The following is a 14,744-nucleotide window of genomic DNA, read 5'->3' on the forward strand; positions in this document are numbered from 1 at the left end:
CAATGATTGTTACTTAAAATTTAACGTTGCCTCCAAAATAACTCTGTAGTTTTCTTTGTAGTTGCAAACCGCTAAAAAAATGATCAACCGACATCATTATGCTTTCATAGGTGATTCCAGAAAGAATGGAAGTGAGTACAATCCAATACAAATGTTATTTTAATATAGATCTTTAGAACCTTATGAGCCAAAGAAAGGATCAGACATAAACTTACCACCATTAGGGGTTAGAAAAGAGAAGGAAAGTGCAATTCTTGAAGCAGATGAATCTTCTCGGAATGATGTTTTTAAATTCAATAGAGATGATGTATTTAATTTTGATATTAAGGATATGAGAATATCAAGCACCAGGGAGGTACGTCAAAACCCAAATCTGCTCCAGGCCAATGCTCCCCCACCAAAGAGAACTAAAGTCACGTTCAAAGGTATGTGAGGAATTGATACTTTAGTACTTAAATACAACCAGATGCGGACGAATCAATGCAAGAGAGTGCTATTGCTGAAGGAATTTCTGTTGAGGATTGGATGAAGGAAAATGAAAATATTTATGATGTTAAATTTAGGAAGGATGAAAAAACAAAACAACAGGGAAGAAGGTCTCTCACCAGACCAGAGTCACAATCATCGTTGGATTCTAGTACATTAAAGGAAGGAAACACTAAACTACCTTATTTGAAGGATGTATTCATGAAGGAACGGGCTCCATCAAAGCAATTAGTTCATTATTTGGATATTATTGGAGGAGAAAAACAAGTGAATACAAAAAAAATACTTAAAGTGGCTCCAGATGACGAGGAAGAAATAGCAAAGTTAAAAACTGGTGATGATGCTGTTGCCTTTTTCTCGAAAGCAGGAAAAAGTAGTAGGTATTATTTAAACTATTTGGATAACTTTGATTTTTTAAAGCTGCTGTCAAGTTTGTATATTTAAATAGAGCAGATTCAAATGGAGTTGATTACCGACCATATGATCTAGTTGTAGTTTCTAAAAGTGACACTAACCCAGAATATTTTACCATGTCTTCGACAGGTGTTGTACATATTTGCCCAGGTCAACCTACTGAGTACATGTCCCTCTCTGAATGGATGAAAGAATCAACAATGTTTAACGTTCTAAGAAGAATTAGATTTTTCAAGTACTATCTTGTTCATAAGTGCTTTAGACTCTGGTATCAAAGTAAGTTGACAACCTTAGTCATTCAATTATCTAACGTATTTATCCAGATGCAAGATATCTTAAATATAGTAAGAAGAGAATGGATTTGGCAAGAAATTTCTTCCTTGCCAAGAAAACTTTCTCTTCTTCTGTCATGAAGATTCACAAACTTTCACACGACTTGCAATATACTCCAATTATGGACTTGAGAGATAAAGAAAATTCAAATGAGCCATCAGTAACTATTGAACAGTTCCATGAGGCTCAAAAAGAATTGAGATCAAAATCATCTAAAACCTTTGACGAAATTATTGAGAAAATGGAGGAAATTTTGGTACAACTTTGTGAGGATGTTACTTCTAGGTCAAGAGTTCCAGATATGAATGCTTCTGAAAATATTGAAGCCTATCTCAGTGGTAAAATACCTACTCTTGAAGCTGAGGATGATTTCACAGCTAAAAAATCCAAATCTATGGTTGAGGCCCAAGAGGAAGAAGAAAAGAGACAGAGAGCCCTTAAAAAAGCAAGAGAAGAGGCGGATATGCTTGGTAATTTCATTAGAGTTTCCGACTATATGGCTGTAGAATCTTTGGTAACTTTATCAAAGAAGATTCTCGACAAATTCAAGGTTACTCTCCAAGAAACCAAGTCAATACTTTTCCTTGTAAACTTACTTTTCAAATCCGATGGTTCTGACATTGTTTTTGAACCATCTGAGGGTGCAATAATGCATGTTCTTCAATCCAACTCTGATGAAATTGTAACAACTGTCAGTCAAGTTCCAAGACTTTTATACATGCGTAAATTCAAAGTTTATTTTGATAATCTGGATAAATTCAAGATGGAAGAACATTTAAGACAACTTCATGTTGGAAAAGTATTGCAGAGAGATGAGGTATTTAACTCAATCAAGTCTCAAATAGAAATGATGTTACACAATGATTTCTTGAAGGCGTTAGAATATGGAAAGGATTTCGAAGGATTGAAACATTGGTTCAAGTTTGGAAAAGAATGGGATGATAAGTATGCAGAAAAGAGACACACTGTCCAAGAATTTACTGAAAAAATTAAGCATGTCAATGATGCTCTCCTTGAGTTGAAGAGAATGAACTTTGTGCAAGAAAAAGGAATTCTTTTTATTGACAGCAAACAGTTAAGAAATACTTTGCAACCAATTATGGAGAGTATTTACGAGCAAATTAAACTTTCTATAAGTGTTACATCCCGAGAAATGTGTCTAGAACTTAATAAGAAGTTCATTGAGAGAGTAAGAATCATGAAGGAAGAGCCAACCAAGCTGAAGGACTTTGCCAAGTTCATAGATAACCACAATAAGATCAGAAAGGAAACTCGTCAACTCATGATAGCGGCTGATGAAGTTGAAAAGATGAATGAACTTGCTGCAAAGAACAAGGTTGAAATGGACAGAGCAGACCAAGTTGCTTTGGAATCATTGAAAGAAATTAAGGATGAGTTTTTGCAAGTATTCAAAAAGGCAGAACTCTACAAGGAGAATAATATGGCTTCAAAGAAAAGCGAGTTGGAAGAAAATGTTCAAAAGGTTAGTGATGACCTTTTGGACATGATGACAGTGCTCAGAAATCCTCCATTCATTACAGCTGATGCTGACCCAGTTGATGTTTTGGAAAGACTTTCTAGACTTGGTGAGGAGATTGCCCAATTTAAAGAAAAAACAGAAATCTACAAAGAGTACCAAATTCTACTTGAGGCACCAGTTAAGGAATGGACCAATTTAACAGGCGCTGAAACTCAATTCAATGTTAGAAGTCAAATTTGGAAGGCTATAGATGAATTTTCAAAGAAGTCTGACCTTTGGGATACCACTGACATCCAAAAACAAGATATTAGTGACATTGAGCAAGAGGTTGAAAAATATTATCAACTTGGAATTGAAATGGCCAAATTTGGAGAGGATGATGTTGTAAAGTTGTTGAAGAAAACTGTGCAGGTTTGGAAAGATAATTTACCAATAATTTTAATGATTGGTAATAAGGACTTGAAGCCTCATCACTGGGAACAAATATTCAAAGGTATGAATAAGGAATCTGCCAAAGGAGCTTCCTATACACTTAGACAATTGGGTACTCTTGGTATTTTTATGTACAAAGATTTGATAACAGACGTTTCAAAAGCAGCAACAGGAGAAGCTCAATTATTTAAAAGCTTGGAAGTTATCGCTCAAACCTGGAGAGAAACTGATTTTGATTTCAAAGCTCTTCCACATAGAAAAGATTTTTACATATTGAATCAAACTGATAATATTCAAATGCTCTTGGATACTCATAAGAGAACCCTCAGAGAAATGTTGGATTCAAAATATGTTTCTGTAATTAGAACTAGAGTTGAGGATTGGATAAAAAAGTTGGAAAATGTAACTGTAATATTCCAAGAGTGGCTTTCTTGCCAGAGAAGACTTTTATCTTTGGAATACATTCTCACATCTGATCTCATCAAGAAAGAGAATCCAGAAGATGTTGCCAAATACATTTCTGTCAGTTCAGAATTCAAAGATTTAATAAGCAAAACAAGTCTTAATAGAAATGTGCTGGTAGCTACTCATGAGGAAGGAATTTTAGAAACATTTGGTCGTTGGAATATGGCTTTTGATGAAATTGAGAGGAACGTAAAAACCTCAGAGGAGGGAGCTGCTGCTCTTGCTGAAGAAAGCGAGGACGACCAAGATGTTTCCTCTGAATCTGATTTGGATGAGCATGCCTACGATGAAGAGGATGAGTATTAAAAAATTCAAACAAAAACTATTTATTGTGTTTCGTCCATCTTTTTGTTTTGTTCTGGTTCTTGTTTTTGTTCAGTTGGCTTTTCTTCCTTCTTTGGTTCTTCTTTTGGTTTTGGCTTTGTGACAATTGGAGTGGCAACCTTTCTTAAATCCTTCTTACGATTTTCAATGAAAGCACATGTTAAAATTGGGTCAGAAGACTTGGCAACCTTATCTTGTTGAGCAAGTTGTTCATTCAACCAAGTATTTGTTTCGGATACCTTATCAGCAACTTTTTGTTTTTCTTCATTGGTAATATGGTTGTATTGTTCAGTATTGGCATTATCTACAAAGGTTTGGAATTCCTTGATTGTTTCTTGTAATTGTTTAATGCCTTCTGGTCTAGCTTCGAATTCCTTCAACCTATTTTCAACTCTATCACCAACCTTCTTGAGTTCAGCAAGTTTTTCTTGATAGACAGTCTTTGTTGTGTTTTCACCATCACCATATAACCATGATTCAGTATCATCCAATGTGAGGATAAAGTTATCTCTATCTTGATCATTAATAAATTCATAGAGATCACCACCTTCATAAAGTCTTTCCTTCATATTATAACAGAAACTTTCAACGTTATTCTTTGCTTCAGCAGTAGTACGAACGTCCTTGTCACGATTTCTCATTGATTGTTCAACATTCAAGTATTGATTGAAAAGCTCTGTAGTGATACCTGGAACTGTGGTGAGGACCTTCAAGTTGTGTTTAATAGTCTTCTTCTTCTTGACAAGTCTTGTTTTTGGTTTTTCATCCTTCTTTTCTTCAGCAGGCTTTTCTTGAGATACTTCTTCAGTTGTATCCATCTTGTTTTGTTCCAATTCTTCTTTTGGAATTGGTTCTTCTTCTTCAACTTCAATTTCTTCAGAGGCAGTAGCTTCTTGAACTTCAACTAAACCCAACATGTTGTGTCTCATCTTGATCTTAATCTTCAATGGTTCATTTCTTTGTGGAATGTCAGTAATTGTGAATTTACCCATAATACTACTAGTACCAGCTGGAAGAAGGGAAGGATCAGAGTAGACTGTAAACAAATCAAATGTCTTAGACTTGTTAAAAGTAAGCATCTTGGATGAAGGAGTACCTTCAAATTGTTTGAAAAGTGTTGATTGTTTCAATGAAGAGAGAACAGATGCTTCATCATCATCGACCATTTTGTCATCACTTTCTGGATTGGCAACCCATCCCAAATTGACACCATGATAAATTGAATCAATAACATTAAATTCACGAGCAAGAGTAAACTTTGGACTAATCATGGCAGCTTGAATAGCAGCTCCCTTAGCAACACTTTCAGTTGTGTTTAAAGTGGATTGTACTTCCTTTCCGATAATCTTTGCCAATGTTTCTCTAATAACTGGAATATATGAAGCACCACCCAACAATTCAACAGTTGTCAATTGTTCAGCTGTAATACCAGCTGATTCCAAAGCTCTTTTAACTGGAGCTTCAAATCTAGATAAGACTGGTTGAACCAATTGAATGTATTCGTCTCTCTTAATTTGGAATTGAATATCCTTTTCATTCATCAAACATTCAATTCTCAAATTAGAAACTGGATTAGAACTCAAGAATTTCTTCAATTTTTCACATTCTCTTGCCAAACGAATAACTGCCTTAGGATTTGTAGTAACATCCATCTTGTATTTGGTCTTGATTTCTTCAACGTAGTGGTCATACAAAGCCTTTTCAAGTGCATAAGCTCCCAAGTTTGGATCACTAGCACAAGATAAGACACGAAGTTGTGACTTTTTGAATTCAATAATGTAGACGGAAGTATCAAGGTGACCAACATCAACAAAGGCAATGTTTTGAGCTTCCTCAGGGAAATCCTTATAGATGCCATAACCCAAAGCAGCAGCAGTGACATCGTGCATAACACGAATAACATTCAAACCAGCAATTTCAGCTGCTTTGACCACATCACGTCTTTGAATTTCATTAAAGTAGCAAGGTACGGTAATAACACAATCGGATTCACGGAATCCAACAGAGCTTTCAACATCATCTACAATTTTACCAAACAGCATACCTAATAACTGAACTGGGCTAAGAAGTTTGGATTCAGCATCGTTATCATGGAGCTTATAACCATCAATCTTGAATAGAATTTCATCATTTGGGCCTTGGAAAATTGGAACAGAAATATTAGCATGGAGAACTTCTGGTGTAAGTTGACTATATTTTAATCCAATGAATCGTTTAATAAGTGAAATGGTTCTTTGATAGTGACTGATTTGTGCACCCATACCACTTTCTCCAATCAATCTTTCATTTTCCGAGAAGGAAACATAGACTGGTGTATATCTTCGGGAGAATTCATTGGTAACAATATCAATAGAACCTTTCTTTGCAATACCAACTACACAATTTTGAGAACCCAAATCAATTCCGAGAACTGGCATATTTATAATCTAGATTATTTAACAAGTAAAATTCTTGTTGTATTTGTTGTGGCCACGTGGTGGAGTCTTTTTTTTAAAAGTTATTTTCTATGGGCTGCTTTCAAGTTTTATTGTGATGGAAGTAAATTTAGCACACACGGAATATTCATCTAGGAATTGTAAAATCCGAAGTAAATTCCGAAGAAAAGGTTTTATTTGATTTTTTGTCATCCTCTCCAATAACAAGCCAAGATTTAATAACAAAGCTCCCAAAACACTTCTATCGTTGGGTAGCCAGTAGTTTATTGTCACATTAAAAATACAAATATCCTCCACCACCAAAATTTGTTGTTTGTCTCTTTGAAAATAATGAAGAGAAGAAGCTGTGTGTCACACCAATACCATCATCTTCTAGGTTTCTAATTTGAAACTCTTTTACCTGTTCTTTGGCTCGGATGTAGTTATCTGATAACGTTAAAATATTTGTTTTTTCTCTTCTCTGCAGTGAAGAAACGCTTCGAGAGAGTCTTTTTCGATAAGTTTCTTGATCAATGATTTGAGAGGCTTCATATGAAAGGTTTAATATTAAACCTCTTGTGTCTTCATTCATCTCTGAAGAATCCAATGTTTGCTTTCGTTTTTTCGATAATCGTTGACCCATTATTTTTTTACAATATTTGATAAACTATTTTTGTAAATAGTTTAAAAGGAGAAATAAACGCTTTTTTTTTCGTTGTGAATAATATGTCCTGAGGCAAGACAATTTTTGAAAGAGATAACATTAACATAGGGAAGAGAACATAGCGTATATCTTGCCATCTGAGTCATGCATGGTGTGGAAGTATTGAATAGGGCTAGGAAACAACATCTCTTGTTATCAACATTTATTAATTCAGATATTCACCAAGAAAAATGATTGCTAAGTTCAAATCAATATTGAAACTATTTCTACCTTAAACTGAAGACTACTAATCTTTTAACTCAAAATCTGGATGACAGCCGTTTTAGTAAAGCTCTGCTTTTGAATTGGATGAACATCAAGTTTTTCAGTCTTATTGTCTTGTACATCAAATCCATTCATTACCTTTAATTCTATAGAAATTGGGAAATATTATTTATTTTCGAGATTTGTAAGAGTTTTTCTCTTCTTCACTTAGACTCTTCCAAGCTTCTGCAACTTTTTTTGAAATCTGGTTGATTGTAAGATTAGGATGTTGTTGTTGAAATTCGAGAAAGTGAATTTTGCAGAAAATATTATATGCATTGAGTGGCTTCTTAAGGACTGGAGTTGAATTTTTTGACTTTTCAATGTAAGGTTGTTTTTCATCATTGGAAAGGGATTTCCACTTCTCACCTATAAATTTAGAAATTTGGTTAATAGTTAAATCAGGATATTGTTCTTGGAATTCTGGAAAGTGAACTTTGCAAAAAATGTTATATGCGTTAAGTGGTCTTTTGACTCGAGAGTACTTTCCATTGTTATCCTTAATTATTTCCGAGAATTCATCATCTAATTGAAGAAATAGCTCACTATTCGAAAGGTCTCCCAGTTGAGCGACACCCATAACAACGGATCGCTTCAAATAGCGATCACGCTCATCTTGCATTAAAGCTTTCCATTGCTCTCTAAGTAACAATGAATTCGATGCAGCATCTCTATGTAGTGGAACTGTTTCTCTACAATAAAGTTCAAACCCTAAACGATCCTCTTCAACAACTTCAGCACTTACATTACTTGGGTTGACAGGAGAACTTGATACAGTTGAATGAGTATTGTTAGAATCTGATGATTCTAATACTTCGCTTCCTGGATTGATTGATCCATGTGTTGTATCAATTAAGCTAGCTAGCCTTGACCTATCAGCAGATGAAAATAGAAAATGCCCATTTCTGTCTTTTCTAAAAAGTCCAGATTTGATATACTTTCTCTTTTTCTTAATACCTTTCTTGTTACTTATTTTGCTATAGTTGTTATTGGAGTTTTTAGGTATTATAGAACTTTCAATGGCTGATGATTTATCGAGTTGATTAATTCTTTTATCATCATCTTCCTCTTCACTCTCAGACATGTCAGAGTCCACAGTACGAATCATGTCTTCCTTTTGATCAGAAACACCTAATGACATAGTTGGTTCATTAGCCAGTGAAATATCAGTGCAAGTTAACCCGTGTTCATTTTGAATCAAACTTTCTTTGATCCTATCGAGTACAGGTTGCAAATACTTTCCATATAAAACAGTTGGCATGACAAGTATCTTGGTTTGCTTAGTTTCATCTGCATTGAGCACGTTGATGTTACTGAATAAATTGTTTTCATCAATAATGCAATCCTCAATACTGTGGTAAATGATGGAAGAAGATTGGGTTGTGTTGATATCCGTATGAATATGTTGTTGTGGCACTAGTTGAAGATGAGTTGGATAAGTATTATTTAAATTATAGTTTGAATGGTCCAACATTGAATTGAAAACAGGATTGCTTGATTGAGTGAGGTATTGAGTTAAAACTTGATTAATATTCAAATAACCTGTTTGGGATTGGTTCGTGATTGGACAACCACTACCCAATAGCTTCAAATGTTCATCAATAGCAGCAGAGATATTTGTCACAAGATTGTTTCTCAAAGGAAAAGATCCTCTTTGTTGCATGAATCCTATATTGTTTGAAGACAAGAATTCCATTGTATCAAGAGTTCTTTGCAAGTTGGTGGTATGGGTGATGTAAATATTATTATTGGCGACTAACAAGATGGTTAGTTTAGAAAATATGGTTGGTTCAGCTGTTTTTTAAACTTGGTGCCTGCGACAAGCTTCGGATCCTTGATTTACTAGAGGATTACTGGAAATAATATTCAATTAATAATTTAATATTATTATTACATGATGATTATTCAACAAAAGTGTGAATTTTAATTTTTGTTAGTGGTTTGTTATGTTTAGGAAAACTAACCTTATGGTGGTTGGTTTGTTTTTTTGCGTTCGTATTTTTGAAAGTGTCGACAATCGGAGTTTGGCTTAAACGGGTTTATTAGTTTGAAGTAATTTATTGCTGGTTGTTAGGAATTACTGAGCCAATATCGTCATCATCATTGAATTCATCATCTTCTTCCATAGTCTTTCTTCTACAAACCATACCTTCCTCACTTTGCTTGAAGCCTTTTTTGTATTCCTTTAAAGTTTCAGACACTGGTTTGGAGCTCTTAAACTTCTTGTGACCATCAACATTAATATCTTTAGACATGAGTGGTTTCATTGCTGTTTGAAGACTGTTAAATAATTGAGGATAAATTAATTCTTGATTAGCTAAGAGTGTCTTGACACGAGCTCTTTCTTTTGGTATTTCAAAACAGGCTGGGCAATTTTCATTAATGACAGGCAAACCACTTTCCCATGCGAACTTTTTGGTTTCTGTCTCTCTCACATAGATAAGTGGACGAATAACACGTAAATCTCCAACATCAATAGTATAGTGAGCCTTCATAGTTCTCATAAATCCGTTGTGGAAAATAGACATGATAAAACTTTCAGCTAAATCATCAAGATGTTGACCAAGTACAAGTACATTATAACCTTCTCTTCTGGCAGTATTGTACAAAATACCTCTTTTCATTCTGGCGCACCAAGCACAAATTGAAGAAGCATCACATTCTTTTGCGCCTTCAATAACAGATTGGGATTCATAGAAATATGGAACTCCTAATTGTTTACAATAGTTAATTAATGGGGAAGGGTCATAGCTTGCAGTTTGAGGATCAACTGTACAAGCACCAAATTCAAAATTGATACCCAAGTTGCTATATTGCAATGCATGTAAAACATGGAGTAATGTTAGAGAATCTTTACCACCAGACAAACCAAGTAATAATCTATCACCTTCTTTAATCATATCAAACTCACGAATGGCTTTCTTGACAGGTGCCATAATTGACTTGGCATCAACTCTTGGCCACATCTTGTAGTGATTTTTCAAAATTTCTCTTCGTTTCTTTTCATCATCAACATCTCCCGTAATCTTATCGAAAACCTTTCCATCCAATTTTGGTCTCTTTGGAATATATTTCTTGGAAGCCTCTTGTTGTTTCCAGTCACCTTCAATTAAATCCTCTTCAATGCATGGCATGTCTAGGATAGAAGATTCAACCAAAGGAGTTACAGAAATAGGTTCAACAATAGGTGGTTGTGAATCATTTTCAACATTTTCAACAGGTATGATTTCAGAATTAAGTGTTGATTGTATCAAAGAGCTTGTCAATTTGGTATTATTACTTTCATTTGAGACAAGATTAGAAACATTAAAACCAGTCCATGGATTAAGAATTGATTGTTTGTAAATTTTTGTAATATCACCACCTTGTAATTCTTCAACAATTTGCTTTGGAAAAACAAACCATCTCCATTTTTCAGCATGATCAATTTGTTCATCCTTTGTTGGGAGATTTTCCTTATTAATAATACTATTTTCTTTCAGCAGGTTTGTGTTTGGTTTGTTGAGAAGAAGTAAATCTTGATCTACAATTCTATACTTTGGATTTGAGAATTCCTTTACAGCTTGTTCAGCAGACTCTTCAGCTTGTTTCAGATATGTATCATATTCTTTCTTTGGTGAACTAATCTTATATCCAATTTCTTGTCTATATTCAAGTTTACCATTTTTGTAAGAAATATTTTGTAACCATCTTCTTGTTGGAAATTTTCTGTTATTATTATGAATCCATTCGCCTGATTCTGGATAAAAGTAATAATATGGCAAAAACTTGTAGCCATTTTCAGCAACAAATTTTACGGATTTAACAATATATTGGAATGTATCTTCATCCATAAAATAATTAAAGTTCAAACGAACAAAACCAGGTCTCAAAAACTCATAATCATCATCTGATAAAAGTACATTTTCCAAACTCTTAGCATCGTTATATTTGAGACCAAAGAGGAAATGAGAAAATGGACCAGCACATGCACAACCAGATCTAGTTTGGATGCCAAACAAATCATTCAATAAAATTGAAACAAATGTAGATGGAAGGAAGGAGTTATGGTGTCTTACTAGGAAGCTGAATATTGGTAAACGAGGAGTGTTCTCATTGTGGCCAAGAATTACCAAATTTCTTGTTGACTTGAAGGATTCAAAAGCACGTTCAGTGAAATTAGTCTCAATTTGTGAAATCAATTGAGTGCCAACAGCCTGACGAAGTTGGAAAATAAGACCACATCTGACTGATCCTAAAATTTCAGGAGTACCACCTTCTTCTCTTTCATAAGACTTTTTAACATAATGATGGTCTCTGTCAGTAACAAAGAATACAGTTCCACCGCCTGGGTTTTCAGGAATCTTATTTTTAAAGAGATGTTTTTTAGCAACAAGTACTCCTGGTGTACCTGGACCTCCAATGAATTTGTGAGGACTAAACACAAGAGCATCCTTATAACAGAGAGCTCTTTCCTCGAGAGGAATCTCCTCTGCAACCTTACCAAAAGTGTGATCTAAATTCTCTGTAGAAACACCTCTTGGATTCATATCTATTTTAACATAAGGAGCTGCACAAGCATAATCCCAAACTACATATCCACCATATTTGTGAATTAAAATTGAGATCTTGTTAACATTTGGTTCAAGAACACCAGTCACATTTGATGCTGCAGAGAAAACACCAATAAGCATTCTCTTTCCGTTATTATAATATTTTAACTTGTTTTCCAAATCCTCAAGATCAGCAACTTCATTTCTAGTTGGGCTAGAATCATTTGATGGTAAATAGAGTTTGATTGGAACAATGTGACAGCAGGATTCTCTCCAAGGAAGAATATTTGAATGGTGTTCAGCTGGACCAACAAAAACTACAGGTTGTACCTCATCAATTTCTTCACTTGATTCAATACTATAATAATTGTCATAAAATCCATTATTTGATTGCAAATTTTGTAAATTAGATGATAATTTCTTTTTGCTTTGTTGTTGAGAAGAAATGGTAAATTCTCTTTCCCATTTTCTTCTTTCCATTTTCATACTAGTTTCACCACCTCTTTCTAAACCCAAAAGATGTACTAATTTGTTAACAGCACTTGTTGAACCACTTCCACTAAATATTAAAACATCCTTTTTACCACAATTCAATGCATTTCTAATAATATAACGTGATTCATGTCTAAAAAGAGTACTTTGAAGACCAGTAATTGAACTTGTTGTGTGTGTATTGGCATACATGGTCATTACTTGTTTCTTCATAAAATCTTCTAAAAAGTTGAGAGATCTACCTGAGGCAGTGTAATCACAATAGGTTATTTTTCTATAACCAAAAGGTGATTTAAAAACTTCATCATCTCCAATAATTGAATCATGAATAGTTTGTATGAGAGCAGACTTTTCCTTTACTAGAGATTCATTATCTAAAATTTAATCAGATAAATTATAATGACTAGATTCAATAGATAATACATACCTGTTAAACTAGCTTCCTCTTCAGTATCGTTTGTTGCACTTCTACCACCTGCTTGTTCGTGGTAAGAAACACGGAAGAAGGCTCTTGAACGTTTGGCAATAACAGATTCCTCTTCTTCTAAACCAACATGTTCACTAACTGTCGGGATGTTATGGTTGCTATCACCACTATTATCTGTAATCATTTAAAATAGTAACGGGCGACTATGGCTATTTTTTTCAATTCAAAAATTTTTAGTTCAAATTTAAAAATCGACAACCTTCGCTTAGAATAAATTAGTTTAAAAACAAAAGGTGGATATTCAACATTGAATTTATTTACAATAATTAACAACTATTCCTTTAATTTAAGATATAGAGAATGCAATAATCTGGACTTTCTTAAAAGTGGTTCAGTCTCCAAATATAAAATTACATCTTGAGGTGTTATTACAATTGATGATGGTCGTTTTCCAAGTTGTGACGAGTCATCATCAAACTCTTGCCCGTTGTTTTGTTTTGTAGAGTTGGTTACATTGCTTGCAGAAGGAGTTTTTTTAAGGGTCGAAGATGTCTTATTTGATTGACTCAAATTTGCGATTGAGGATTTCTTTCCAAGTGCAACGTCAATAGCAACATTCATATCAGACATTTTTTGTTCTTCATCCTCTTTTGAACTTTGATTTCTCTTTCTCTTTCCTTCTGATGATCCAGATTGTTTTTTTCGTTGGGCTTCTTTGGAGCGTTCCTCTTCCTCTCTTCTTTGTTCATCCTCTTGTAAAATTTTTTGTTTGATTTTCAATTCTCTATTTACCAAAGAATAATTACTATTTGAAGTAATCTCAATAAAGGAGGTATTATCACTGGCATTAATTGGGGTATCCATTCTTGTTTTTGAGTTTAATACTAATTCCTCAACTATTGATCTCATTCTATCCTGAACTGCCAATGAAATAAATTCAACTAGAGCATCACTCACGGTAGGCTTCAATTGTTGAGTTTTAAGAATACGATTAATCTTATTTCGTAAATTGGTAGAATTGAGAAAAGAAACCTCTGGTTGAAATCTACTAGAATAATATGAGTGCACTTCATCATCATTGGCAAAAGGATGAACAGGAGTTTCTGGTTGTTGTTGATCCTCTACTTTTTTCTTTTTTGATGGAGGTTGTGTTGGAATAACTTGTGATGGTGTTGATTGTGGTTGTAATGGAGGAGGGATTGATGATTGTGGAGGTTGTGTGACTCCCATACTACCACCGTCAGCTTTAGAATTTTTAATTGATTGAAGTTTCTGTATGCAAAGTATTGAATGAATTGGTATTAAATTCTTTAATTAAACTTACCTTAAGTAACTCTCTTGCTTGTGGATTATTTGCAACAAAATTCTTTCTATCTTCTGCGGTCATTGTTTTCATGCTTTTAAACATTATTTGTTCCTCTTCAGTAAAAGGGGTTGGTGTTTGTGACGGTATTTGTATAGGTTGAGAAGTTTGTGAAGGATTTGGTAGTACTCTAGTTTGTTGTTGTTGTATTAATGTAGATGATGTTGGTATTTGTATAGGTTGAGAAGGTTGTAACGGAGTAATAGAAGTAAATCTGTCTTTGATATCCTTTATTCTCTCCGTTAGAGCTCTTACATCTATGAGTCCTGTAATAAATTCATCCTTTGCTTTTTGAAGTAAAAGTCTTCCTTCCGGGAGAAGAAGCAGGTTCAATTGCTGTACTTTTTGCTCCAACTTGAGAATGACTGTTTGATTAAGTTGTGTTGACATTTTTTTTATTAATAAAAATTAATCAAGTGTACACTTTGAGAAATAATGTTGTTTTTAACTATTAATCAAGTAAATGAATTGTTGCAAACAAGAAATTTTGTGCCAAACCTTCATCAAACTTAGATTTTGATTTTTAGAAAATTTATTCCAGTGTCTAAAGACCTCTAGAATGGCTTTTTGAATGTTGAAGGAAGTTTGAGAGGATGATGAATCTGTCCACAAGGG

General features: G+C 34.1%; 5 protein-coding genes across 5 annotated transcripts; 1 reads left to right on the top strand and 4 right to left on the bottom strand.

The window, feature by feature from the left end:
• Positions 1 to 79: 79 nt before the first annotated feature.
• On the top strand, positions 80 to 2,049 carry NAEGRDRAFT_61303 (uncharacterized protein; the record flags this gene model as incomplete). The annotated part of the gene is made up of 6 exons (XM_002683084.1): positions 80 to 131; positions 177 to 425; positions 467 to 862; positions 907 to 1,176; positions 1,224 to 1,955; positions 1,997 to 2,049. The coding sequence occupies 6 exons, from the start codon at positions 80 to 82 to the stop codon at positions 2,047 to 2,049; spliced, it is 1,752 nt and encodes a 583-aa protein (XP_002683130.1).
• A 1,871-nt stretch (positions 2,050 to 3,920) lies between these two features.
• On the bottom strand, positions 3,921 to 6,435 carry NAEGRDRAFT_37170 (uncharacterized protein). The gene has a single exon (XM_002683412.1). It carries the CDS (start codon positions 6,349 to 6,351, stop codon positions 3,937 to 3,939), a length of 2,415 nt encoding a protein of 804 aa, XP_002683458.1. The 5' UTR covers positions 6,352 to 6,435; the 3' UTR covers positions 3,921 to 3,936.
• A 991-nt stretch (positions 6,436 to 7,426) lies between these two features.
• NAEGRDRAFT_77740 (HMG-box domain-containing protein) lies at positions 7,427 to 9,287 on the bottom strand. Its single transcript, XM_002683413.1, has 2 exons — positions 9,280 to 9,287; positions 7,427 to 9,168 (listed from the first exon to the last, which is right to left on the bottom strand). The coding sequence occupies exon 2, from the start codon at positions 9,009 to 9,011 to the stop codon at positions 7,446 to 7,448; it is 1,566 nt and encodes a 521-aa protein (XP_002683459.1). The 5' UTR covers positions 9,012 to 9,168; positions 9,280 to 9,287; the 3' UTR covers positions 7,427 to 7,445.
• Positions 9,288 to 9,338: 51 nt separating this feature from the next.
• Positions 9,339 to 12,327, bottom strand: NAEGRDRAFT_34667 (uncharacterized protein; the record flags this gene model as incomplete). Its single annotated transcript, XM_002683414.1, has 4 exons — positions 9,339 to 10,353; positions 10,483 to 10,752; positions 10,843 to 11,781; positions 11,857 to 12,327. 4 exons carry the CDS (start codon positions 12,325 to 12,327, stop codon positions 9,373 to 9,375), a joined length of 2,661 nt encoding a protein of 886 aa, XP_002683460.1. The 3' UTR covers positions 9,339 to 9,372.
• Positions 12,328 to 13,061: 734 nt separating this feature from the next.
• Positions 13,062 to 14,519, bottom strand: NAEGRDRAFT_56474 (transcription initiation factor TFIID component TAF4; the record flags this gene model as incomplete). Its single annotated transcript, XM_002683415.1, has 2 exons — positions 13,062 to 14,038; positions 14,091 to 14,519. The coding sequence occupies 2 exons, from the start codon at positions 14,517 to 14,519 to the stop codon at positions 13,100 to 13,102; spliced, it is 1,368 nt and encodes a 455-aa protein (XP_002683461.1). The 3' UTR covers positions 13,062 to 13,099.
• Between the last annotated feature and the right edge of the window lie 225 nt (positions 14,520 to 14,744).

The sequence above is a fragment of the Naegleria gruberi genome (genome assembly GCF_000004985.1).
Source record: "Naegleria gruberi genomic scaffold NAEGRscaffold_1, whole genome shotgun sequence".
NCBI classification, from domain to species: domain Eukaryota; phylum Heterolobosea; class Eutetramitea; order Acrasida; family Naegleriidae; genus Naegleria; species Naegleria gruberi.